This window comes from Dicentrarchus labrax, unplaced genomic scaffold (genome assembly GCF_905237075.1).
Source record: "Dicentrarchus labrax unplaced genomic scaffold, dlabrax2021, whole genome shotgun sequence".
Lineage (NCBI taxonomy): Eukaryota > Metazoa > Chordata > Actinopteri > Moronidae > Dicentrarchus > Dicentrarchus labrax.
The window spans coordinates 18,893,026-18,920,870 of record NW_026136718.1 but is presented as its reverse complement, the minus strand read 5'-3'; the positions used below and the strand labels follow the sequence as shown (position 1 = coordinate 18,920,870).

Below are 27,845 nucleotides of genomic sequence, written 5' to 3'. Positions count from 1 at the left end.
ATAACCTGGGAAGACTGCTTTATCAACTTCTAAAGTGTGTTGCAGTTCATCTATTCATTTAGTTTGTTTCATCATGACACTGGTTACCAGTTTGTCAGTTTCCATACTCCTTCCACTGCAGGCCAATGGAAATTAAAAAGATACAGCACAATCACATTTTTTTTTCACTAAAAAACATGGATGGATCCAAGTTATTGCTCTCACAGTAAATTATTAAAATGAGAAGCAGCAGAATTACGTGTAAGTAGTAAGTACAACTTCTGCAACTTTGTATGTTACCATCTGGGGATTTAATCCGGCTATATAAACAGCCACTAATAAAAAACTGATGGTGACGAGATAGATAACGACAGATCAAAACATAGAGTACAATAATGAGATTATTGTTAAATCATTATTATATCAGTTAAGAAAATCTAGAGATATAACACGATGACCTTCACATGCAGGCCGTAGGTTAAGTAATCTTAGCCTCTTCCATATGCCTTGTACACACATTGTTAAGATAAGATGTTCCTTTATTGATCCCCCGTAGGAGAAATACAAGTGAGGCACAGTAGCACAGGGGAAATGTAGTGCAAACAGCAAATATGATAAAATAAAAACAAAAACAAAATATTATTTAAAAAAACATGAATAATATCATAAAAATATATTATAGAAATCTAGAATATATAACATATACCTAGATGGATAACTGGAATGGATAACTGTACATGTGTAATGTTACAGGGTGGGTGGGTACAACAGTACTGGGTACTGGGTGCTGTGGCGTTGTGGAGTCTGATGGCCAATGGTAAAAATGAGCCTCCGAAGCGCTTTAAGGCACGGGGCTGGATCAGTCTGTGGCTAAAGGGCTCCTGAGCTGCCTCAGCTCAGCGTAGAGAGGATAAGAGGGGTTGTCCCTTATGTCTTTCAGTGTCCCTCTCATACTCCCTTTCAGTCACTGCCTCCACATTGTCCAGATCCATCCCCACCAGCGAGTTGGCCTTCTCCACCAGCTTGCCCAGTTTGTTAGTGCCATAAGTCCCGATGCCTCCTCCCCACCACACCACAGCAAAGAAGATGATAATGGCCACTACAGACTGGTAGAACATCCGTAGTAGCCGAGTGCACACATTGAACAGCCTGCTCTGTCCTTTACTGTAGAGAGCCTCAGTATCGTCTATCCAGTCCAGTTTATTGCTTAACTGCACCCCCAGGAACTTTTAGGTGTCCACCATCTCTACCCTCTCCCCCCTTATCACAACAGGGGAGGGGGGGCTCTTGCTGTGAGGGAAATCCACCACCAGCTCTTTTGTTTTCCCTGTGTTGAGCTGTAGGTGGTTGCTGTCGCACCGTACAATGAAGTTCTCGATTAGGTCTCTGTACTCCTCCCTATCATCTGTGATACAGCCGAAAATGGAGGAGTCATCTGAGAATGTCTGTAGGTGGCACGCTCCTGAGTTAAAGCAGAAGTCAGAGGTGTAGAGGGTGAACAGAAACGGTGACATTACAGTTTCTTGGGGTGTGCTTGTGATGCTTGTCACCATGTCTAACAAGCAGCTGTGCAGCCTGACATATTGTGGTCTGTCAGTGTGGTAGTCTGTCATCCAGGCCACTAGGTCCTGATCCACCTGCATCACAGAAAGCTTCTCTGCCAGCCGGAGAGGCTGGACGGTGTCAAATGCACTGGAGAAGTCAAAGAACATGATCCTCACGGTGCTCTGTGGCTTCTCCAGATGAGTGTAAGCTCTGTGAAGCAGGTAGATGATGGCATCATCAATGATGTCAGCCTGATACGCAAACTGCAGTGGGTCCAGGCAGACGCGTACCAGGGTTCTGAGGTGCTGCAGAACCATTCTCTCAAAGGTCTTTATGACATGCAATGTTAAAGCCATAGGGCTGAAGTCATTGCGACTATGCACGATGTCTTCCAGATCTTTGGCACCTTCTTCAACCTCAGGGAGAGGTCGGAAAAATGCTGGAACAGGGTGTTTTCGTCATGAGTTGGTGAGTCAAACCTGTTGAAAAACTCATTGGCACGTCCCTTTGTCCCCTCCACTGAAGGAGGAGTTTTTTAGGGTTGTTTTACATATTATTTCTATTTTTCACATATTGCTAAAAAGTGAAAGAAATGTATATAATCCACATTTTTTACTTTCAAATGGTAACTATTTTGTGTCAGATCTTTTCAAATTTCCTGCATGTTAATTGAACTGGGGCAGCTGGCAAGACCCAGAGACAAACACTAAGATAGCACAATGCTCTTCCTCCTCCTGGCTTTTCTCAGTTGCAGTCACCTCCTCAGCTCAGCAGCCTCCTCTTAATAATACTGCCCACCTCCGTGTTTGATATTAATACTTACCATAATTCTTCTTTTAATCAAACCACCTCAAATGACCCACAAACAATAGCCCTTGGGTGTCTTTAGTGCCTGTTTTGCATTAATTTGCCAGAAAATAATACTGGAGAATATTCTATTGAGTCAATGTTGATTTACATTAGTGATAAACTATTTTCATTTCATTCAGCTCAGATTCAGCTAAAGTTAGATACAGCTATGTGCAAAGAGAAGACGTATGTTTGAATATACTCCAGTGTGAACAGTCGGCATACTTAATTTAATTCATTTAGTAGGCAGTATGCAGTACATACTGATTGAGTATGTAGCGGACCAGTGATTCCAAACCTTTGGGTCAGGACCCCCACTAGGTGTCGCCAAAGCCTCATGAGGGGCCTTCTTGATTTTAAGGCGTGCAAGAAAACTTAAAAAATATACACAGTAGACCTACACTGATCAGCCATAACATTATGACCACCTGGGCACCCTGGTGCAGTCCCATACTCAACAAATTGTGATACGCTGTGTGTTCTGACACCTTTCTATCAGAACCAGCAATAAGCTTTTCAGCAGTTTGAGCTACAGTAGTTTGTCTGTTCGATAGGATCACACGGGCCAGCCTTCACCCCCCACGTGCATCAATGAGCCTTGGTCCCCCATGACCCTGTCTCCGGTTCTTTTCCTTCCTTGGACCACTTTTGATAGGTACTGACCACTGCAGACTGGGAACACCCGACAAGAGCTGCAGTTTTGGAGATGCTCTGACCCAGTCGTCTAGCCATCACAATTTGGCCCTTGTCAAAGTGGCTCAAATCCTCACACTGCCCATTTTTCCTGCTTCACATCGACTCTGAGGACAAAATGTTAATTTGCTGTGATGGAGAATACCAGTAGTGATAACGTCAGTTATCAGTTATCCAACCCTTGTTCTAGTGGCATGGCCCCTCTGACTGCAGTATAACTGCTAAAAAAAATTACTTGGCCATGGGATAATCAACTTCGAGCCAAGGCAAGGCTTGACCTTAGAAATCAAAAGCCATTTTTTTTCCCTTTGCAAAGAGTGACTGATGCGGTTCCACGTCTCTGCATCATGTGGTATGACTACTCTTCTTTGGACAAACCTTGCCAAAGGCAAACCTTGAAGTAATGTCATTTCTGGGAAGGTCTGACCAAATCTCCAGCTCACAGAGGTACCTTGAAGGCAGCTGTTATCAAACTTGAGCCCAGTGGGAGTTAACCATTGACAGTATATATAAGGCCTTAACCACATGTTGAACAATCACATGGCAGTTCTGCACAAGTCTGACTTCACCACCAAGGAGCAAGCATGTTTTTGCAACGATTGCTGGTCTATTTGTCGACAGTATGCTTGTTTTTCTACATGATATCACTGAACCTTATTGTGAAGATCATGAGTTTTATTTCACCAAGCCTCACCAAGAAGTTAATCCTGAAAATGGGTGAGAAGATCACCATGACCCAGAATCCCAACTTTAAGTATGAAGACTGGGGTCTGACATTTGGTTCTTTTAACTTCATCAAAGCCGCCTCTCGGCACATGTGGTTGTCTCTCGGACAAGAGGCTTTTGTTGGAGGAGAAGCTCCGGACTCACCTGTAGTCACCATGGAGGGAGAGGAAACAAGTATCTGTCGGTACTTGAAAGGTGAGTTTGACACTCGGGCTTCGGTGCTTTGGTGCAGTTGTATCTCCCTTCTGCTTCTAAATGTTGAGCTGTGTATTCTCTGCAGACAACAGACCGCTGGTGTTGAGTTTTGGAAGCTGCACCTGACCCCCGTTTATGTACAAACTTGAGGAGTTCAAGGAACTCGTCAAGGACTTCAGCGATGTAGCTGACTTTCTTGTGGTCTACATCGCCGAGGCACATTCAGCAGGTGAGTGAAAGTTGCCAGGTTAAGTCATCATCATCATCATGAAATGTATTGGTGGAGGGGAACTATGCAGATCTATAAAGGGAAAGCTCAGAAAGCAAGCAAACTTTGTTTATTAGCACCCTGAAATACTTAAAAGTGAACTCTGGACAAAAATAAATTCTCTTCAAGTTTTGAAGATGGATGTGCGCCTTAAAAGTAATTGATTTTCCTTTCCCCCTTTTACAGTATAATCAATATTTATCATTGACCTTCAGTACTTTACATCCTCATAAAAACTGCAGTATAGGAGTTTTAACTGCAGACAATTAAATGTTTTATTTTTGCATGATTACATCACTTAATATGATGAGTTAAATCTATAAAAGTCATATTTTACCATAACAATCTAATGTTAAATGTTCACTATAGAAAAGGCCTTTAAGTCCATGAGCTGTAACTTTGTGCTTGCAGACCAGTTAGTAACACTACCATAGTCCAGGCTGAATTCACCCCAATAAAACTGCTTTAATTCTTGATGTTGTAATGCACTTATGTATAAGCCATCAATCAGGATTTATTATGTGCTCCTTAACTTTGGTGTTCTACTGCATCCAGTGAAATCAAATTCTTTATCTTTATGTCAGATGGTTGGGCCTTTACCAACAACTTTGACATCAACCAGCACCAGAGCCTGGAAGACAGGCTGGCTGCAGCAAAGATCCTGGTTCAAAAAGAGCCTCTGTGTCCAGTGGTCGTGGATGAGATGAATAACGGCGCCGCCATAAAGTATGGTGCTATGCCTGAGAGGCTTTATGTGCTGCAGGCTGGAAGAGTTGTCTACAAGGTGAGATTTGTGCACCACTGACACCAAGACAAATCCCTGTTTTTTCATTTTATATGATTCTGATCACTCCTCTTATGCAACCAAGTGATTCAAAGTAATACCAGCATTGTGTGTGTAAAGGCCTCTACACTATCTGTTCTCATGCTATTGCGTGAGAAGCAGCAGGGAAAGAAACCAAGCCATGCTCATGTTAATCAGGTCAGAAATGTAAAATTAAATGTTATTACATGGCAAAGACTGTGTTGTCTTATATTGGCTTTATGATTCTAATAAAAGTGCGTTCGTAAATGAAACAGTTGGTTATTATGTGTAATTAACATCCTTCGCTCTGTGTTCCCTAGGGGGCGATTGGGCCTTGGGGTTACGATCCAAAGGAGGTGCGTTCGTTCCTGGAGAAGATGAAATAAGAAGGTTGTTTAAGTCTCAAGTCAAGCCATGTATTTGCCGTCCGACCAGTCTTATATGGAGGAGACACCGGGGGGTGTCAACATTGTAAATAACATATATTATTGATTATATAACAAAATACCGTACTGTTTTTTTTTTTTTTTTCTGTTTTCAGAATCAAACCATTACACTGTCACATCTACGTTGGTCCTATAGCTTCATCAACCATTGTATGAGTAGAAATATGTTGCCTTCAGGCTCTCTTGTACACTGAAAACGTATCTCAACTGTTGATCTCCGAGCTTGAACTCTCCTCTCAGTGTTTCTTAGTGACGGCTACAGATTAAACCATTGGCCTCTGTAACCAGATGAAGTGAAACGCAGAGAGACAGTCCAGTCAAGAGTTTGTGTTTGAGGTATCACATAATGTGCAGGAGATGTTTCAAAGACCATAAGATTGAAGTCAGTGAAATTGTTTTCCAATTCTCTTACAGGTTCATTTACCTAAAGTGTTAGTGTTTCAATTCGTATTAATCCCGATGGGTTTCTATTGTCTATGAATGCTCCAAGGTAATTTCAGAGGAGGCTACTTTTTATATGATGATTACAGTGCAAACCTCTGGTAACTGTAATCTGATGAAAGAGGACTTAAAAGTAGACCTTCTCTGAATTATGTAAACCATCTGCATCCCTATAAATGTTATTATATCACAATAAAATGTATTTTGAATGATTACACTATAGTATAATAAAGAATAACCTGTGAAGACTGCTTTATCAACTTCTAAAGTGTGTTGCAGTTCATCTATTCATTTAGTTTGTTTCATCATGACACTGGTTACCAGATGATCAGTTTGTCAGTTTCCATACTCCTTCCACTGCAGGCCAATGGAAATTAAAAAGACACAGCACAATCACATTTTGTTCTATTTTTCACTCAAAAACATGGATGATACTTTTATGTTTGTGTCTTTATTGTTTGTCTTATTTTGAAGTTCATGTGTGTTTCCTGTTTTATTACCTCTACCTCTCATTTCAGATCCCTTCACTTACTGCCCTTGTGTGTTTGCCCCGCCCTAATCACCTGCCCCTGAGGCTGATTACCCCACACCTGTGCAGTATATAGTCTCTGTGTTTTCTCCCTCCTGTGCCAGTTCGTCTTTGTCTGTTTAGTGAAACGTTCCAGCTTTCCCTCTTGTGTTTATTGTACTTAATTGTTTTGGATTCCTTGCCTGTCTTTTGACTCGCTGTTGAGTCCAGTTTTCTTGATCTGGTCTTAGCAGATCCAAGTTATTGCTCTCACAGTAAACTATTAAAATGAGAAGCAGCAGAATTTCGTGCAAGTAGAAAGTACAACTTCTGCAACCTTGTATGTTACCATGTGGTGACTTAATCCGGGTATATTCAGCCACTAATAAAAAAACTGACGGTGAAAAGATGGATAACGACAGAGCAGGTAAAACGAGTACAATAAGTAGATTATAATTCAATCATTGTAAGAGTCTTTCTCGGCTCTGATTGGGTGTTTTATTTTTAAATAAAACTGGCCTACCTTACTGCAGCTTCAACGCAGACATTTTTTTTGACACATCTACATAAAAATACCTACTATTGATCATAGTCATGGGATACATGTGCCAGAAAGCTGACTGTTAACTCCAGTGGGTGGCGAAGAAACATCTGACCTAGCTAATGTTAGCCAGCAAGCTAAAGGGCCTTCGTGGTGGACCAAGTCAAGGAGATTAAATCAGACTTACGTTCAGCGTATGGCGAGAGAGGAGAATGAAGTGGGATCCCTGTGTCTCTCTGCCTCCTTAAATGTGTAGTTAAATTAAGTAGCTGAGCAGCTGTTCGCTAATATATCAGCTAGAAATGCTGACTCCCTCACTTGGCTTAGCTTCAAGCCTGGACGAAATGCATCTCATAGCTAGGCTATCTTAATATTGTGAGTTTGTTTTGTAGTCTCTCTCTGCCTCCTGCTAGCATAAATATCTTGTAGCTTTGAATTATCACAGCAGACCAGCCAGTGGTGGAGATAACCAGTCTTTTGGCTAACGTTAGTAAAAGCGGTAGAGGCAGGGATAAAGTCACTGATGCTAAGTTATCCAACCCTTGTTCTAGTGGCATGGCGACTCTGACTCCAGTATAACTGATAAAAAATAACTTTATTGACCATTTAGCGTTAGTTAGTTAGTTTGTGTAGGATTAAGATAGCTAATTTATTTGACAGAATCGCGGAGTAACGTTCAGGGTACTGAGGCCACTCACGGGCTAATCAGCTTCTAGGCCTGTTAATGGAAATCAAACGCATTTTTCCCCCCTTTGCCAAGAGGGACTGATGCGGTTCCACGTCTATGCATCATGTGGTATGACTACTCTTCTTCGGACAAAGCTTCCCAAAGTCAAACCTTGAAGTAATGTAATTTCTGCTACGGTCTGATTAAATAGAAACCGCTAACATTCAAAAGTACGAGCTCACAGAGGTACCTTGAAGGCAGCTCTTAACGAACTCGAGCCCAGTGGGCGTTAACCTACATGTTGAACAATCAGATGGCAGTTCTGCACAAGTCTGACGGGACTTCACCACCAAGGAACAAGCATGTTTTTGCAACGATTGCTGGTCTATTTGTCGACAGTATGCTTGTTTTTCTACATGATATCACTGAACCTTTTTGTGAGGATCATGAATTTTATTTCACCAAGCCTCACCAAGAAGTTAATCCTGAAAATGGGTGAGAAGATCACCATGACCCAGAATCCCAACTTTAAGTATGAAGACTGGGGTCTGACATTTACTTCTTTTAACTTCATCAAAGCCGCCTCTCGGCACATGTGGTTGTCTCTCGGACAAGAGGCTTTTGTTGGAGGAGAAGCTCCGGACTCACCTGTAGTCACCATGGAGGGAGAGGAAACAAGTATCTGTCGGTACTTGAAAGGTGAGTTTGACACTCGGGCTTCGGTGCTTTGGTGCAGTTGTATCTCCCTTCTGCTTCTAAATGTTAAGCTGTGTATTCTCTGCAGACAACAGACCGCTGGTGTTGAGTTTTGGAAGCTGCACCTGACCCCCGTTTATATACAAACTTGAGGAGTTCAAGGAACTCGTCAAGGACTTCAGCGATGTAGCTGACTTTCTTGTGGTCTACATCGCCGAGGCACATTCAACAGGTGAGTGAAAGTTGCCAGGTTAAGTCATCATCATGAAATGTATTGGTGGAGGGGAACTATGCAGATCTATAAAGGGAAAGCTCAGAAAGCAAGCAAACTTTGTTTATTAGCACCCTGAAATACTTAAAAGTGAACATCAGGCAAAAATAACTGAAGATGGCTGTGCACCTTGAAAGTAGTTGATTTTCTTTTCCTCCTTAAATATACAGTAGAGTCTATATTTATCAGCACATTTGCATGGTTACATCACTTAATAGGATGAGTTAAACCTATAAAAGGCACATTTTACCATCAGAATCTAATGTTCAATGTTCACGATAGAAAAGTCCTTTTAAGTCCATGAGCTGTAACAGGCTGAATTCACCCCAATAAAACTGCTTTAATTCTTGATGTTGTAATGCACTTATGTATAAGCCATCAATCAGGATGTATTATGTGCTCCTTAACTTTGGTGTTCTACTGCATCCAGTGAAATCAAATTCTTTATCTTTGTGTCAGATGGTTGGGCCTTTACCAACAACTTTGACATCAACCAGCACCAGAGCCTGGAAGACAGGCTGGCTGCAGCAAAGATCCTGGTTCAAAAAGAGCCTCTGTGTCCAGTGGTCGTGGATGAGATGAATAACAGTGCCGCCATAAAGTATGGTGCTATGCCTGAGAGGCTTTACGTGCTGCAGGCTGGAAAAGTTGTCTACAAGGTGAGATTTGTGCACCACAAATTTTTTGTTTTTTTTTCATTTTATGTGATTCCGATCGTTCTTCTTATGCAACCAGCTGATTCAAAGTAATACCAGCATTGTGTGTGTAAAGTTCTCACTATCTGTTCTCATGCTATTGCGTGAGAAGGAGGAGTGAAAGAAACAACACCCACATTCTTGGCATGGAGCCAGGCTCATGTTAGCAAGGTCAGAAATGTAGAATTAAATGTTATTACATGGCAGAGACTTTGACGTCTTATGTTGAGTCTAATAAAAGTGCGTTCGTAAATGAAACAGTTGGTTATTATGTGTAATTAACATCCTTCGCTCTGTGTTCCCTAGGGGGCGATTGGGCCTTGGGGTTACGATCCAAAGGAGGTGCGTTCGTTCCTGGAGAAGATGAAATAAGAAGGTTGTTTAAGTCTCAAGTCAAGCCATGTATTTGCCGTCCGACCAGTCTTATATGGAGGAGACACCGGGGGTGTCAACATTGTAAATAACATATTATTGATTATATAACAAAATACAGTACTGTTTTTTTTTTTTCTGTTTTCAGAATCAAACCATTACACTGTCACATCTACGTTGGTCCTATAGCTTCATCAACCATTGTATGAGTAGAAATATGTTGCCTTCAGGCTCTCTTGTACACTGAAAACGTATCTCAACTGTTGATCTCCGAGCTTGAACTCTCCTCTCAGTGTTTCTTAGTGACGGCTACAGATTAAACCATTGGCCTCTGTAACCAGATGAAGTGAAACGCAGAGAGACAGTCCAGTCAAGAGTTTGTGTTTGAGGTATCACATAATGTGCAGGAGATGTTTTAAAGACCATAAGATTGAAGTCAGTGAAATTGTTTTCCAATTCTCTTACAGGTTCATTTATCTTAAGTGTTAGTGTTTCAATCCGTATTAATCCCGATGGGTTTCTATTGTCTATGAATGCTCCAAGGTAATTTCAGAGGAGGCTACTTTTTATATGATGATTACAGTGAAAACCTCTGGTAACTGTAATCTGATGAAAGAGGACTTAAAAGTAGACCTTCTCTGAATTATGTAAACCATCTGCATCCCTATAAATGTTATTATATCACAATAAAATGTATTTTGAATGATTGCAATATGGTATAATAAAGAATAACCTGTGAAGACTGCTTTATCAACTTCTAAAGTGTGTTGCAGTTCATCTATTCATTTAGTTTGTTTCATCATGACACTGGTTACCAGATGATCAGTTTGTCAGTTTCCATACTCCTTCCACTGCGGGCCAATGGAAATTAAAAAGACACATCACAGTCACATTTTTTTTCACTAAAAAACATGGATGGATCAAAGTTATTGCTCTCACAGTAAATTATTAAAATGGGAAGCAGCAGAATTGCGTGTAAGCCAGATGTTTGTCACACATCTGTAGCTGTGTTGTCTCCTCAAAATGCGAATGCCTGCAAAGTTCCAGCGTTTCTCATTTTTAAATCATGTTTCTTCTGAGAAAATGGCGGCAGCGGGGCTTTGCTGTTGACGCACACAGCAGTCTTCCACCACATGACAATGTGGCTGTTGTTTGCTGTCTTGTCTGGAAGCGATAAATGGTAAACGTACTGTGCTGTATGTGGGTCGCACAAGTTCAATGAATCCGATGGGTACAAATGCATACATGTGAGTTTTGGAGGGTGGCATTCAGGCCCTGAAGTGAGTTAATACCTAACTGTCTAATCTTGCACATCTATTGATTTTGGCTTATCTAAAATGTCTACTATAGTGTTATATAACAGTTTAATCAAATTAGTTTTTTTGGGTTGTCATGGTCTGAGTTTTATTCACGTATTCATGTAAGTGGTGAATAAGCACAAAATGCCATAACTATTACCTTTGATAATGGAAAATACTGTCGATGAAGCAGATACTTCAATGTACCTAAATGTAAGTACAATTAGATTCACAACAGCATTTTTATAATTAGTTTATTTGGCTTTCCTCTTGTCTTTGCTATAGTTTTTGTCTCTTCTTCTCCACACTGAGATTAAATTAATATTCTTCTCATGCATTTTAATATGTTCTGTAATATTTTTTCATGATTCACGCAATAATAACTAATATAAGAGCAGCATCATTGGTAATGTGGGCCTGGGCCTGTCTTATTAGTGACTTAAAAAGTAAATCCTGTTGAAAAAAGCTCTACAGTAATATCTTAATACATAAAGCATAAACGAACCCTGTGACTGTTCAAAAAGGTTAAAAAAAAACTACATGATCATAACTCTTGGTTAAAAGTTTACTACTAGGATATGGTAGTGAACACAGCAGTTTTCTGTGGCTACAGCTTTCACAACATTAACTGCGTGGCTCTGAAGCTGGAGAGGAGGTTTGGCTGCTGCCCAGTCAGGCCACATCCTGTGGAGAGCAGCCAGCAGCAGCTCAGCCTCATTTCCTATTGTTAGACAGGAACCAGAACACTGTCAGATCCTCCCAACCATGGGCTTTTGTCAAGATTCATGTCTGCATCGTAAGGTAAAGCGAAAGCCAGTTTGTATAGTATGTCCATTTGCTTTTAGGAACGGTGAATACTGTTGTCTAGGTGAGAGGGCTCTACAAAACAGGACAGTCCATTGAAGGCCACCAGAGGGCAATGTGAAGCCATTTCTATTCCAACAGGAGAGCAACAGAAATGGAAAACATCAGGCTTTTTTTCTTTTTGGCTCACTGACTTTGGAGTGACATATCTAGCTGAATTTTTATCATCCTCAAAATCAAATGGCCTACAAAAAACTATTAACTTTAATGTAATAACCTCGGTTGGTTTAGGCTGCTTTACTCACGGACAAACCCAGATAGTGAAACCCTTTCTTCAGAGAGACAGCAGCAAGGTGGGTAAGGTTGTTTTCATTCAGCATTTAGTTCAGATTCTGAAAATTGTCTTTATCACAACCAAAGTCCAGCTTTGATTCAGAAAATGTATGACAGGAAGTTATAAGGTCACCTTACAGAGAAAACTCCATGGCACTGTGCCATATCTTGAAGGGACCCCGGCTCGACCTGACCCCAATCTCAACCCTTGGATGTCAGGCATTCATCCAAACACTATCGTATTCACAGCGTGTGAAAAACTGCAGTCTCAGTGTTTGGTATACTCTCTCATACTGGCCATGTTCTACACGTTGCTTGTGTAGAAATACAGGCCAAAGTATGTGTGGTGATGTTTTCAGGGGCCACTTTGGGGAACCGCCAAATAAATGTTCATAAGTTATCCTTCAAAAGCCTGGAGGACCTATTGGACTGCCACTGTAACACCTCCTGAGCAGAGATTTGTTCCATCCAATCACTGTACAGTGAGGAAGGTCCCACAAAGGAGACCCACAGTTAGGGAGGGAGGTAAAGGCAAATCTGAGATAATGTGACAACAGTTCACAAGGTACTGAAGCAGTGTCTGCCTGAGATCACAGATAGCAGCTTCTGTGATGTGTATGGGCTGTGAAGAGTCCCACCAGAGTAGTTTCCCCTTTAAACATTGTGACAGATTGGGCCTCATGCAAGAAGCAATTTACGAACAAAATTGTGATGAAAGCACACTTACCAAGATAAGAACAAAACATCTAGTTTCCACAAATTGTTTGTCCAACACGAAGAAATATAGGTTTGGAATTTGAGGAACATAAAAAAATGTGTATATGATATGTTTTAGAGTAACTAGTCACTGAGTCTTACTTAAAACTATAAAAATCCTTTTCTTGGTGTTCTATTGTATGAGATAGATGAATGGCTTCTTTTAGATTTGTGCAATACTCTGGAGCCTCAATTTATGTGAAACACAGGTCAGTTCCCATGTCTCCACACCTGTAATACTACTGGTACTGTGTGTCCCTCTTCTTGCACTGCATTTAATGGGCCATAGCTGGATTTTGATTTCCTACTCTGGAAAATCACATTTACTTTGGGTTTATTTTACAAGTACATTGATTCCAATATACGGCTCAAGTTCTTATTTTTAGATTCCTCAGTATATCTCATCAATATTTCAATATCATATAGATATATTTATAAAGTATGCCAAGTTTTTTTTCTTATACTCTGCACTGAGCTATTTTAATTCATTGGTTATTTGATTTGAAATCTCTTCTGTGTTATATGTATATGTATTGTTCCTGTGAAATGGCTAGATACCCTGCTGTAACACAAATAATTTCACAAATCCCACAGGTTGAGAACCACTGGTATAACACAACTGAAACACAGTGTACCTCGTTCTTTCTCATGTCACAGCATGCAGACTATTTCCCTGCTACAAAGTCTCCCTCATGCTCCAGGACTTCCTCTTGTTGCTCTGGTGGTTGTGGGCTACAACAAACCCTGGCTCCACTGCAGCCACAAATAAGTGAAGAGATCAGTGATCTGATGATGGCCTCCTGCCTGCTACAGGTTGGTGTGTGTGGTGTTTCTGGTGTAGTAACAGTCAAAGGCAAGGAGATGTGAATGTAAAGTTAGCTGCTGGCTGTTGGACAATGGTACTTTTAAACCTGCCACAACAATGAGCTATTCTGTGCAGGTAGTGAGTGTACGCTGAATACGGATCCCTCCCAAAAGATTGTTCTATAACATTTTTTAATGCATCAGTAGAATAATTTGTATATGTGGAACAGAAGTGTTCATTTACCAACAATGTCCACAGCTTCAGTAGCTTATTATAAATATGATATGAACAAAGCAAAAACAAAAACAACTCACACCAGGTAGTTAAGTTATTGTAAAATTATATTAACAAGCAATCTTTCCTCAATTTGAAATAAAAAAATATCAGCAAATAAAGGCAACATAGGACAGATGTGTATAATGCGTAATGTTCACAGGAAAAAAACAAAAAAGAAAAAAAAATTCATCATCACATTTACAAGACTGCCGCTAAGTTTATAATGATGCCTACTAGAATTGGTTTAGAAAGCTTTGACTAACTCTGAATAACTGGGGCAATATATGTAGTCAAAGATTGTATCAAAATATAAAAAAATGTGTGGGTGGGCAAGAGGGGGGCGGGGCCAAGGGGACGACCAATGATACAGGAGGGAAGTATGAACAACCAATATGTATGACAGATTAAAATGGGCAGCTCATTCATAGCCGTTTCATTATAATCAACCAAAGTGGAAATAACACAGAAGGCTACGACGATGAAGAGCACAGAGTGTTAAGCACAGACAGGTAAAGAGATATACACCACATCTTAAAGCAGGTGTCCACATAGAGAAGAGCAGCACTAGGTAGTATGTTGTACACAGATTCTCAGCATTCATGCACTCACGTCTTATGCCAAAGTCTGGTTTCCCTTGACAGAACGTGACGGCAATTTTGCTGTTTGGATTAAAAAACAGCAGAGTGCAGAATCGCGTCGCTGTCAACAATAACAGACTGAAATTGATCGAACGGGATCAATTTGACATTGTAAGAACCATCTGAGCACTCACATACTGTGAAGGGTTGTCACAAGTCCTTCCCCCTTACGAACCTCTTTAAATAGAAGGGTGGGCATTGGGAAGAAAAGTACATTATTCATGAAGGTGGCCACAGAGTAAAAGGCAAAATCTGAGTCCTATGTCAACTGACTTTTGTGACACAGTATGCATGGCGATAAGTAAAATGACGAGACAAAGACTTTCCAAGCTCACAATGCATATACACACTCTCCAGTGTTTTAAGTGACAAAAGCGGAGACATTTCCTGCACATCTTGCACCACAAAGCAATAATTAAAAAGTACAAGAGGTAAACTTCAACCATTTTTTTTTTCTCTTCGCTCTAGGGTTGAGGGGACTGAGAGGGTTATAGGAGCTCTGCAAAGAACATAAAACGTGTCATGTATGCATTTTCAGTAGCTGGTTTTGTCACACTTGGGGTTGTGATAAATGGAGAAATTGTCCTTCATTTTGAGCAAGGAGCAGTAGTCGCCAGCCATTTAGATTTTTCTCCGATCAGCATTCTGGTGTTAAGTGTGGAACCAAAATGGCGCCTGTCCCTGATTCGGTGCTGATGTGTTTGGCCGTGTCCTATAAGTGAGTCCAGATCCTCGGAATGATGGCAAATAATGTTGGGTGGGGCTAGAGGGGGGGGTCACACACTCATCGTCATGGTTGGAGAGTACTGTAGAGGCAAAGAGAGGAGGGGATTGTTACACACCTTTTGCCTACCAAGTTCTTTTTGGTCAGACGCCCAGCTAGCTCTAAACACTGCTACTGGAGTCAGTGACGTTAATATGCTGTGACTGTGGCTTTACTCTGTGGTCAACAGTGCTCTACCTCTGGCTTCATCAAAGTACTATCACAGTCACCAGCAGTTCAGTGTTGTTAGCTGAGTAGGGGAACAGGCAAGAAGGAAGGACTTACGTTCTCGCTCTGAAAGGAGTGGAGGAAGTTTCCACTCAGCTCCCCGTCATCCCTTGGGGTCCCAGGAGGATTGCTAATGCCACTTAAATTGTTTGGGGAATTCTGGAGACAACGAGTACACAATGTTTTTTTTTTTTTATGTATAACATTTCACTCTTGTCAAGATGAAGTTCTAAATGCAAAGAGTCTCTGTGTGGGTTCAATATTTACCTTGTTCATTCCATCCATATCCCCAGAGCCTACAAATGAAACAATATAAAAAAAACAATGTTTATATTCTATGACCATAAGGAACCATTTATAGCACCTCTGACTGAAATACAATTTATAGTACCTACATTTTTTACTAATTTAGTTAGAAAAACCATTTGTGTGTTGTGTTGGCACATGTGTTGTGTGTGTTATAGTGGGTGGTGTTACCTAGTGACCCGTTCATGTGGTGTGGTTCCATCCCAGCCATGGCTCCCAGGGGTCCGTCAGAGCCGGGGCCCATAGGGAACTGGAAGGGAAACAAGATGCCGTGGACTCACTAACCACAATCTCCACAGCACAGTTGGCAATGGCGTCCAACTCAAAGTCCTCATTACCAACTAGGTTAAGTGACTAAATAGTGACTATACAGTGTATTTACTCATTTCTGCTACTGTGAACTTCAGTCCCTCTTTCAACTGAAAAATCTTCCATTCTGATCATTTCAGCTCCAAGACAGCGGCTGAAACAGTAGCCTCCAGTGTCAAATAACACACAAACGGAACCAGTGTAACAAGTGCATTTGTTTTGTTTCTATAAAAATCATCTGTACATTCCTGGGTGAATAAGTGCAACTCAGGAATAATGCAAGAGTGCTTTAGTAAGGCCAGGATACTGGTGTTGAGTAAAATTGAGTTTTCCAAGCAGGACAGCTCTATTTATGCACAATATAGTGTAATTTGATTTATAAACCATTTAATAAATCATAAAAATTTAATAACTATTTTTTTTTTTAAAAGACGACAGCCAGAGTTTTCTGTTGGTGTTCTTTCCTTTAACGGCAGTAGCTCGCTTTGATGTGTGTTAATACATCTAAAAGCTACTAGATCTTACAACATATATCTAACTGTGACAAAGATACCAGACTAGATCATATAATGTAGGCAATTTGGTGGTATGGGACATCATTTTAGTTAAATTTCACTTCAAAGCAGGTTCAGTAGCTTTGTCACGTGGCTGACACCAGAATCCATAAAAGAATGTTTAAATCAATGTAGTTTGAAAAAAACTGATTGTTTGTAAACCCTTTTTTTACTTTACAGTGGTGACATAAATTCAGGAGTAGAATAAAACAAATAAAATGAATTTGCCCAGCAACATGAATGTATAGACCAGAGGATAGACATCCTCACTATCCTCCCAGCTGCAAGCAGTCATTAGACAAAGGAGTGTGTTAAGATGGTCGAGGGGGCAGGTGTTTGGTTATTGGTACAGACAGCGGAGCTCACAACACACTGAAAACCCTTAGCCACTTAATTGTTGTTCTCTGTCAACCACTATTTTACTAAGTGACCGCCATTATATTCACAGGGCTGACCCTGATGTTTAGGTTAACTAAACTGATAGTACTTAACTCAACAAGCACAATATCCTCTAGAATGAAGAGAGTGATGAAAAGGAAAAGGAACTCACATTATTTCGGTTGCCGGGTCCAGTGTTGATCATGGTGTACAAATTGTCACCAGAGTTGTTTGAGTCTGAAAAGGGGACAATCATACATGTAATTGGGACTGGATAGTGCATGAAAAGGGCAATGATTGACAGCTTAGCTCAGGGAAGCACTAACCTGCAGGGCTGGGCATGATGGGAGTTCCTGGGGGTCCCCCACCTCCAGAAGCACCCTACAGAGAATAATAGGAAAATAAAAATGAACATCACAAATGTACAAGTATAAGCTGTCTTTAAATGCTTTAATTCATATAGTATGTGTAAGATGCCAGGATGTGTTCTCACCCCGTATGCACCAGGAGACGGTGATGAGTAAGGCATCTAAAACCAAAAACACAAACATTACAGACCAGAAATGGGTGAGTGCAAATCCTTTCTATACCTCAAAATGTCATCATTTGATCATCCTAATACCATTATGGCTGTCTGTCCAACTGTCTGTGGAAACCGTGACACATAATACTACAATTACATCCCCGACTAGAACCTTGGAACACATTAGACCTCGGCAGCTCTGAGAGGAGATCGGACTGCAATCTGAACCAGCCTTTTTCTGGGTGTATGTGTGCGTTTGTGTGTGCATTAGTACTCACAGAGTTGGCATTGTTGGGATTCGGCCATGGCCGTCCAGTCCCTGGGCCCCTAGATGGTAGGAGCAACAGAATTTTTTGTTTGATAATGCACCAAGGTTGAAAGACTTGAGAGATTATATTAATTCTTTTAACTTTTAAAAAGGCTCACATATTCACTCCTGGCATACCAGGACCCATGGTGTTGTGTGGAGGCCTCATCCCACCCCCAAAGTTCTGAAAAGACAACCAAAAAAAAAATCATAAAATTGTCTTGTAATTGATTTTAAGGATTTAAACCACAGGGTACAATCCACACAAACCACTGATATGGCCATACAAATAGCTTTGTTTTGAAGATACAAAATGCACTATCACCAGCATCACTCTAGTAAAGACTAATCACTAATGAGTGATCAAGGCAACAGTGATACTATTCTATGTAAGTAGTAAAGCCTACCTGAGGGCCAGGCCCCATGGGTCCCATCCCTCGAGGGCCGCTCATTCTCTGCATTGGCCCCAAGTTAGGATGGCCTGGAGGGAAAAAATTAATTCATATGAAGAGAGAAGCTAGGAAATAAATTTCACCACTACAAGTGTAGTACATGGTTTAAGTGAATACAGTACTGAGTCACACCTTGTGGTCGTGTAGGGTCCATGTTGGGCAGCATGGGATGAGGACCCGGTCCTCCACCTGGTGGCTACCACAGATAAAACACAAAGACGCATTTAAACAGCAGTTCTGAATATGTCTTTTGCATCCATAATGTGTGTGTATGTGTGTGTGAAACCTCTACCTGGTTGGCCATCCTGATGGGGGGACCTCTTGGGCCTCCAGCGAAGCGAGGCGACATGAAGGACTACAACAGAAAATAACACTGTTCCATGAAATTTCAATAAACAGTGTAAATCTCTCAAAATGTAGAAGTATTCTAACTTCATGTTTGTGTGAATACTAAAAGCAGCATAAAGCACTGAGCTGAGATAAATGCCAAAGCATGAAGCATCAGCACTGAGAACCGATGTTCCCAAATGGCCGCAGATAGCAAAAACAGAGAAAAGGAGAGAAAGAGGGAGAGGGAGTATTACCTGACTGTGAGGTCCCATCATACTGTTAGGGGGAGGAGGCTGAGGGTGAGGAGAGCCCTGGGGACCAGGAGGACCCTGTGGCATCGCACAAAATAAAGAGGGAAGGAGGAAGATAGAGGAGGGAGAGGGGGGAGGATGAGACGAAGAAAGAAAGAGGGAGCGAGAAACAGAAGCGACAAAAGAGGGGCAGAGAGAGAAGCAGGGTTACTGCAGGGCAGAGGACAGTGCAAGAACCAAAGAGTGGCGCAAATAAATGTAAAAATGTACAAAAATAAGATGCTCATTTTCATGTACCGAACACAGTAAAAGAGAGAGACTGAGCAGAGAAGAGCAAGCAAATGACTTAGCCTTGAATGAGAGAGAAGAGACAGAGAGATGGAGAGGATGTGTGCTCTTTTGCCTGTCAGTCAAGACATTAAGAAGCCTGCTGCATGCAGCATGTTATCAGGGCTAATTTCCCTGAATTAACAGCGTCAATTAAGCTCTATGCAATTAGCTGTACAACAACACTAAACACTGGCACTGTGTCGCTAATGTTGCTGATCTGACAGAGAGTGAGGGGTCTAATTGAGCTTCCTCCAATGGATCCTGGTATGGAAAGTATGAGTGTGCGCGTTCATATATCAATGTCAAAATGCATTTCCATATTAACATGATCACATAATGAGTCATGCCTTTGTGGCTTCTAGTACATAATAAGCTGGTGGATTAAAAGTGAATAGTTTGGTCTAGTGGAGGCAGAGCAACATTGCAATTTTATGTCACCTCTTAGAGCCAGTCCCACACAGTTGCCTGCCAAGAGTTTATCCTCATGAGATATTGATTTACAGTAGGTGCTGCACCTTTCGATTTCTCCATTAGGGAAAATGGCCAGGCCCCGCCTGCCTGTTTACAGCACTGAAGGGGCCCAGGCAGACAGAACGTCTATGACGTTTACTACAAGTTCACTGAGCAGAGCGGAGCAAAACAAAAGACAAAAGCAATATAGACACCAATGTGGTGACCTACAGTTGAATGAAAACCTGACAGAAGAGCCTGCAGAGGTGCAGCTTGGAAAATTATCAGTCCATATACATTTTCACAATTCTATAATTGATTAAGAAGTAAATTAATAGTAAATGTGGGGGTGAAGGTGATTTAGGAGTATTCCTAACAGTAACACACGGCATCATTGTGTCAACTGGCCAACCTGGAAAAAGCCGGGTGGCATGGGCCCTCCTGGCATGCCCTCACCAGGGGGCATCCCTCCCATCACAGGACTGGGGGCTGCTGCTGCACTCTGAGAAAGGACAAGAGGAGAGACACAACAGCAACATTACAGCCTCTCAACGTGCTGCACATGATAGGCTGACTAGTTAAGACAAACTGCAGCACACACGGGACTTCAACATGCAGATGAAATGGTTTTCTTGGAAATCTATTTTATGTCTTCATGACCGAGATTCTTGGCACAGCTGGCAATAAGAGGAGCACATCTGAGGAATCAAATAGTCTCTTAAACTGCAAGCTAATTCTATATTAGCTTGAGCTGAATGGGTTAATGTGCACTATGTGACACCAGATTGCTGTTTAAACATCATTTAACCCATCCTCGACTCATCCTAAAAAAGAAAAGAAATGGAGAACACCAACAGCAGACCTGCATCATTTGTGTGTCTCCAGTATGTAAGGGGTGTTAATGGAGACCTTATTTGGGGGGGGGGTCTGCACCCTGCTGATCCAGGATCCAGTGGATCAGATAAGTATCAGTAAGATTCACTGACTCAGTGGCTCCAAAGTGCTTCTGCACAGCAGGGGCTTGCTGGGCCGATTTCCTGCTCAAACCGCAGCCCTAATTCACTAATGTGCCATTTGCTTCGGTCACACGCTCCTAATTGACTGAGTTTTTCTTCCCTGTAGCTGAAGCAATCTGAGATGGGCTAATGTCCTCAGAGCTGTGGGGTTTAGCTTCCGAAGAACAGCTACAGAACAAGAGAAGCTCATCAGCCCATTTGTTAATGCGAAGCACACTTACGTTTATAGTGTAGATGTACGCAAACAAGCAATGATTACAACGGGGATGGATGTACCAGAACCCGCACTCACATAAACACGCCTCGTCTATGCTCGACCTCAACAGACATCACTGGTCAATAGCCAACACACTCCCTGGTATCGACTGCACCTCCCCTAATTATATCTGCTCAGGCTGCCACTGCAGGGCCACTGTGAAATACCTCAGCGGGGAGAGAAGTGAGGCCACAGGGAAAAGTCACGTCTCATCAGGCCCCACCACCACTGGGACACAGAGACACAGACAGCCTGTAAATCCCATGTCTTTACTAGGTGGTGTGTCATAGGACGGTGTAGAAAAATCAGTAAGATGCAAGAGTGAGAAATCCTCAAACATAGCAAACATCGGAGTTCTTAAAAATATCCTGCTATAAATGTGTACAAGGCAACCTTTTCTGGAGATCTCAGTAGCTCCACAGACCTTATTTGTACTCCATGTACTTCCTCACCCATTTTCACCAGTTACTCTCAACTACCCAGCCCATTCAAGTAAAACTGGTTGCTCCTAGAATTTGGTAAATCAGTGTATAAAAATACATTTTAACTAACTTCATTTTCAGAGTTTAAGATGCAAATGTCACGCAGCACATACTTCTAGACCTGCAATGACTCCCTCAAATTCACAACCTGTTGAGTGCCTACTATAAGAAAATAGCTCACATACCATGAAACCTTAAAATGGGATCCCACTGAGGTGCATGCAACATGTACATGTTTAGTGACCTGACCGGTGTGTGAACCACCAAGGCACAAGAATCGCAGGACTGTCATCAGTGATGACAGATTTTAAATGTGTCCCCTCCACTATCCAGTCAACACCAGAATTTTATTTTGGTGAATCTGGGATGATGCAACACTCTTTTGGCCAAATAAAGCATTGTCACATTGTCATTGTAGGTTCTCCCAGTACATCAATTATGCCTTTTCTTTTATCCAATCTGCACATATATTCACTAGGCTTATCTCTGCTCTTAGTAAGAATTGAACTACCCAGACTAGTAATCCATATGCAAGTTAAACAAGAGTTAAGTAAAGATCCCGTCTTGCCTTCTGACACAATTACTGACTTGGAAGGAGTCACCAGAAATTACTCCATCTGACTTGCATGGCCTGACAGGTATACAACCACACAAAGATTCTGGCTGAATATATAGATATTTCCTTTAACATTAACTGTACTCATGATTTATTTAATCAAACCATGAAAAGCATCTTAGAAGCACACAAACAGGGGGAATTGTAATATCTAAGAATGATTTCCTTAACAGTAGTGATGGACATACTCTGCCGTGCTCGCATGCTTTAAGTTTTATACTATTATATACTGCTTTATGGTTTATGACAGCAACAAAAAGCTCTTAGATCATAGAGTCGGGGACTGGGAAACCAGTCATAGTATTTTTGCGAAAAAGGAACACGTTTTTGATAAGCATACATAAAAGTAAGTATTGTGATCAGTTCCCTATGCCTTCGTAACGTCTATTTTTCTTGGAGCTGCTGGTGCTTCACAGGTCTTCCTTTATTCTGCAGTGAAGTCAACTTCATCAACAGTAAACCGTTTGCATTGCACCCTGTTGAATGTAGCATAAAGTTTACACCAAAGCCTAAGCCTTCCATGAGTCACTCGCACCATTTGCAGTATATGGTACAAAGGCTATACATTTATTCATAGTTCTGAGAACTGACATCTTCACAATTCATGGTAACTAGTACCTTGCAACTTCCTGGTGAGCAAACCTGCCGTCGTAGTGATCTCATTTTCTTTATGACGCAGAGAATTTATTTACATCTAGCATTTGTATGTTTTAAAGTTCAAATGATCCATGTTCTGATAGCATTTAAACAGCACACAAATAACCACTTCACCCTTTTTTTTTTTTTTTTTTTTTTTAAAATCAAGATGTGTAATGAATTCTTCGACTTCAGGACAGTGTGTGTTTTATTTTAACCTAAAGACATTCGGACATTGAGGAAGAAGATGTTACTCCTAGATTGATCTACAGTTTATGGCTAGTTTCAAATAATGTAACCACATTGTCTGGCCCCTTCCTAGTGAAACAGCAACTGCAGTTTGTTCTGTTCCTCTACGCTTACGTAGCTCATTCCTGGAATGAGGCCTGCAAAGAAATAGTGAAGTAAAGCAAAGCTGTATTTAAGGTATTGACCACAAAGTAATAAACAATGTCAACAATCTACACCGCTCTGTAAAAGTCAAAAACTGTTTGCCAGACTGAAAAGCAACATGCATGGTGGGTTCCCAGGCATGTTGTGTTAGATCTTTATCATATCCCACTAAAGCCCACAGCTGTGCTTGCTGGACTGTCCCAAACTGCCTGATGCTGCTTTTGGTCTAAACGAAACACGTCTCTCTCTCCACAGACTGGTACAGGAAAGGGGCAGATGTCTCAGCCCTGCCCCGGGCTATGAGGCTCTTGTCTGGGGCCTTCCTTACAACTCCCCAGGGGACCTCTTTTAAGACAGACTACTACACCCCCCATCACCATGATTCAGCGTGTATATGTGTGTACTTACGAACACACAAGCAATCCCAGCCAAACAAATTTTCCCTGAATTCTTGAATCACTGAAAGAGGTTACAAAAGGCCAGAGTGGCGGCGGATGTGCTTGTGCTCTCTTTACAAAAACAAAGAGAGAGGGGGGGGGGGGGAACACATGGAGGGGCGGGGGGGGGGGTGAGGATCACTAAGAGGTTGACTGGGGTAACTGTGAAAAAGCAAGGGTATATGCAGAGAGAGAGACACAAACAGAAAGAAGAAAAAAATTGAATATTTAAATTGGGATGAAGGAGAAGGGATGTGTGTGTGTGTGTGGGGGGTTGGGCTGGAGCACAGACCACCCAACAGCCGGCTCCTGACCTAGCGTGCTCTTAACAGCCTCACTTCTTCCACTGGAACCAACGCTCAAAAGAAACCAGCCCCTATGTTTAGCTTGTAAATGTTTAACCATCAATCAACATCATAAAACCCACTCTGGATCCTGACTGGGTACTCTCTCTCTCCCTCTCTAGTTACTTCTAGCAGGTCCCTTCCACTTCTCATCTCGCTCCTTTCTTCCTCCCCAACCCCCTCCTCTTTTTATTCCCTCGGCTCCTCCGCGGTGGTGGATGCCGGGCATATGCCACAGTGCCACTCCCCTTTCTTTTTTTCCAATCTGCCCCTCAGCTCCGTGACAGCCATCAATCAGCCACCGACGCCATGGCGATGGGGCCCCCTCGGGGAGCGTTCATCAGGCCCAGCGTGAATATGCCGGGGCTTTACGAGCGCTGCCGGCTAGCAGAGCTGCACTCACCTCCCCCACACCTAGAGACAAAGGCAAGGGGGTCCAAGGACTAGTACTGTCCACACACATATATACACACACACACACACACACACACACACACACACACTGGCCTGACCCCCAACATCCACAAATGAACACAAGGAGAACCAACATCAGAGCGAAGGGCAACCACAAGATGTCGGGGAGAGCCAACCACACAGAAACTCTCAAAGCTCCCCACCACAGCAGCACACTGCCCAGACTGATGTTTCACTGTTCCCTCATTTGCTTAATGTTTTCCATGTTATGAAAATGGTCTTAGTCAAACCACGGGCTGCAATTTAACAGCTTATTTTGTGTTGTTTAATCTTTCAAAACTTGTCTGAGGTGGTTTCCCCATTATAATACCAGAGAAACTGCTAAATTATTTTAGACAAATTAGTTAAATCGTTATTACACTGTTGCTAAAAACAGAACATTTTAAGAATACATTAATATGAGGTATGTAATTAATGTTTAGAAATATGATTTCTTCAAAACCGAAAGAGTTCTGAAATCTGCGTCACTGATATGACCAAACAACAAAAAAAACACAAAAGAAATCAACGATATTACGATCAATTACTATAAAGCAGGCGGTGAATAATGGCTGGTTTCAAACAAAAAACCTTCCTTTTTTATTTGTGTGAGTTAGAATAATGAGGAATGTGGTTATTGAAAGGGCAGAGCCACGCTGTAGCCCAGCTCCCAGGTCACCTGCCAGATCAGGAGGCCGGTTACCCTGACAACCCTTTCTGCCAAGAGCAGGACCAGCATCTCTGTTTTAACTCCACCAAACTACCAACAAACTGTGGTTCTGTGTATCAGTCATCCACAGAGGAATCCTTAACCTCTAATGTCTTTCCTTGGCTGTGCTGATACAGCAAAACCTGAAAAAGTATCTTTCTTTTATTTACATCAGCTGCAAGATGCCTGTCTCATCTTTTCAGATCAGGCCGGAGAAGCACAAGGATGAGAACGGCAGAAGCCACTGACAAGCAGTTCACACTTCCTTTGATCCTCATGAGGCTCTTTTTCATGTTGCTTTTGAATGCTGACTCAAAGCAGGAAACAATGCAGCACACAGAGAAGAAAAAACACACCCCATCTCTAAAATGGCATAATTATCAGGATGCAAAACACCCATACCATGCAAATGTGGAAGTGCTGTCATACGAGGGTGCACCTGTACTCAGTGACATTTCATAGATTTTGGATCCGAGACTGCCTTTATAGTTTTCAGTTTCAATTCCATTGGGATCATATCATTTCAGGTAATATGTTTCAGTGTGTACTATCACACTGCAACACATCAGGTCTGCTGGAGGTCTGTCAAATATCAAGCTGTTTGTATAAAGTGTCTGGAAGTTGTGCTCTACACACACACACCAGGTTCTTTTTCGTCTTCACAGCTGAGGCAGGGAGCCTTAGTGTGGCGTGGATAAGGGAGAGCACTCGACAGGTCTGAATCAGGACATGCTGACATCAGCATCATTTTCCCAGAAGCCTATAAAGCTCATTGTTGGGCGCATCATTCGACCCACCAACTGGGCAAGATGACCGATCGTAAATTCAGGGGGAGAAAAAAAAAAAATACTGTCCTAATTTGCATTAGGTAGTTAAATACTGCAACAAAGCTGCAGTGGAACAAATGACTTTCATCTCTAAAATAATGTGCGAAACATAGACAAAAAGGCAGACAGCCTGTTGGGGTGAATCATTACAATTCCTCAAGCTTAAAGGGAATCACAATAACCTGAAGTATGGCAGCTGTATCACTCTTGAAGGGGATTGTGGGAGATTTTGTCAGGACTCGAGTGTTGACAAACAGAGATTATGAGGACTTTGCACTGATAGCTCCACCAAAAAAAAAGTCTGACTCATTGCACAACCCGAGTTAGAGGCGCATTATTTACACCGCTTCTTAGCCTTGACAGAAAAGTTGTTGTCTTCTTTAGCAGAAGACAGAACAATCTGTGCAACAGTTCCCCGTGTAAGCACTACTCACGTAATCATGGAAGGCTTTAGCTTCACTGGAGTGGTCACATGTCTCTCTCCTCTCTGGCGCAGCGCAATACAAGTCCCAGAATACACTGTGGACAAGACAGGTCATAAAGCAAACAAAACCACACAACCAACCCCTGGACATGTTTAAAGGGACACAGGAACATTATCTCTCACCACCACCAGGAGTGTAGGAATCCAGGGGGTTCTCCGAGTGTTATGTTTTTCTCCCATCGGATCTAGGAAAGGGGATTTTTTTTAATAATGTGTCAACTACGTACATGGTAATATTGTTGTTCCTAAAAGAGCATGTATGATACATTTATATATTTTTTTAAATATATTAATAATAACAAACTTTTTTCCAAAATTCCACATACCTCTGATAAAAATGTCTGTGCAGACTTTTGTGCTCCTATGTGCAACAAATACTCATACACATACAGAGCCAACCTGTGTGGGGGAGACAAAAAAACAACATCAAGATTTTAAATTTAATTTAATAAACTGGCAAAAAAAAAAACAAATAAACGTTAAAAACACGAGGTTAAATCTTCTTCAACGGGCACACTGAGTGACTAGAGTCGCGTACAGGCCCTCTGAACAATGGCTGCCAAATAGCCTATGCCAAAAAATTAAATGGGGACTGTGTAACCAAGCCAAAACCTGGTTAGATTCACTACAATGAGGAGCTCACAAGAAAGTGCTAAAGCAACAGTGTAATTTAACGTCGTGATGTGAAAGGGTAAAAAAATAAAAAATAAAAGCCCCAGCACCAGCCTGCAGTGTATTAGCTAGGTACAGTATCCTGGTGGCACTGATGGGGCTGAGGGAAATAAAAACGGAGCCTATCCAGAGCGCAACAGAGAAAACAATGTACTGTGTGGCAAGGCGATGTTATTGTTTTCTCCTCTCCGGGCTCTCGACTGCACATAACCGCACAAAATATGAGACACAACCGCCGGTTTAAAAAAAAAAAAAAAAACACACACACACACACACACACACACACACACACACACAAGCCCTCGGAATCGGTGCGTAGAGGTGTAAAAAAGAGGCAGCAATAAGCCAGAGGTAGCGAGAAACACAAGCTCGGGGAAGGAATGGCGAGCAGACAAGGCGGTTCATTCAATTGCATTCTCGGTAGGAGGAAATCGCCTCTTGCTAACCCTGTCCAGCGAACAACAGAGAGCGAGAGGGAAAAACTTACGAGGCAAAAAACACACAATAAAAAACGTTTCTGAGCTTACTTTTCTCGCGCTTGGCCGTCCGAGGGCACCGGGGTGCCTTTGCCTTTGGGGAACATTGTTTTGTGTGGGAGGACGCCCGCCTTCTCTTTCTTTTTTTCGCTATTTCATCTGTCAGATCATCGCGGCCGCGACCCTCTCGCACTCCAACCGCACTCCTGCTCAACCCGACGACTCAACCGAGCCTGGTCCGCGGGGGGAAGAGGCG

At 41.9% G+C, this 27,845-nt stretch overlaps 2 protein-coding genes across 6 annotated transcripts; one reads left to right on the top strand and one right to left on the bottom strand.

Annotated features, from left to right (window-relative positions):
- Nucleotides 1-3,623: 3,623 nt before the first annotated feature.
- dio1 (iodothyronine deiodinase 1) lies at nt 3,624-10,459 on the top strand. 4 transcript variants are annotated; one of them, XM_051378070.1, is made up of 5 exons: nt 3,624-3,987; nt 4,073-4,216; nt 4,840-5,039; nt 5,381-5,920; nt 10,165-10,459. In XM_051378070.1, exons 1-4 carry the CDS (start codon nt 3,651-3,653, stop codon nt 5,444-5,446), a joined length of 747 nt encoding a protein of 248 aa, XP_051234030.1. In that variant the 5' UTR covers nt 3,624-3,650; the 3' UTR covers nt 5,447-5,920; nt 10,165-10,459. The 4 variants fall into 4 exon arrangements, with proteins under 4 accessions (XP_051234030.1, XP_051234031.1, XP_051234029.1 ...); XM_051378071.1 differs by lacking the exon at nt 5,381-5,920 and having other exon boundaries at nt 9,632-10,459; XM_051378069.1 differs by lacking the exons at nt 4,073-4,216; nt 4,840-5,039; nt 5,381-5,920 and adding exons at nt 8,448-8,591; nt 9,090-9,289 and having other exon boundaries at nt 3,718-3,987; nt 9,632-10,459.
- A 3,557-nt stretch (nt 10,460-14,016) lies between these two features.
- ssbp3b (single stranded DNA binding protein 3b) lies at nt 14,017-27,821 on the bottom strand. 2 transcript variants are annotated; one of them, XM_051378050.1, is made up of 18 exons: nt 27,641-27,821; nt 26,768-26,840; nt 26,565-26,626; nt 26,392-26,476; nt 20,201-20,290; nt 19,012-19,086; nt 18,720-18,782; nt 18,560-18,623; nt 18,383-18,456; nt 18,095-18,159; nt 17,947-17,995; nt 17,639-17,674; nt 17,472-17,526; nt 17,318-17,382; nt 16,076-16,154; nt 15,866-15,894; nt 15,656-15,757; nt 14,017-15,413 (listed from the first exon to the last, which is right to left on the bottom strand). In XM_051378050.1, exons 1-18 carry the CDS (start codon nt 27,694-27,696, stop codon nt 15,384-15,386), a joined length of 1,152 nt encoding a protein of 383 aa, XP_051234010.1. In that variant the 5' UTR covers nt 27,697-27,821; the 3' UTR covers nt 14,017-15,383. The 2 variants fall into 2 exon arrangements, with proteins under 2 accessions (XP_051234010.1, XP_051234011.1); XM_051378051.1 differs by lacking the exon at nt 19,012-19,086 and having other exon boundaries at nt 27,641-27,820.
- Between the last annotated feature and the right edge of the window lie 24 nt (nt 27,822-27,845).

Bases quoted from the DNA above. Each gene is read 5' to 3' on its own strand.
- ssbp3b (XM_051378050.1), bottom strand. From the start codon at position 27,696: ATGTTCCCCAAAGGCAAAGGCACCCCGGTGCCCTCGGACGGCCAAGCG. The intron at 26,627-26,767 runs GTATGTGGAATT...CCCCTTTCCTAG, and splicing joins CACAGACATTTTTATCAGAG to ATCCGATGGGAGAAAAACAT. The intron at 16,155-17,317 runs GTGAGTTCCTTT...TTTCCCTTCCAG, and splicing joins GACCCGGCAACCGAAATAAT to TTCCCTATGGGCCCCGGCTC.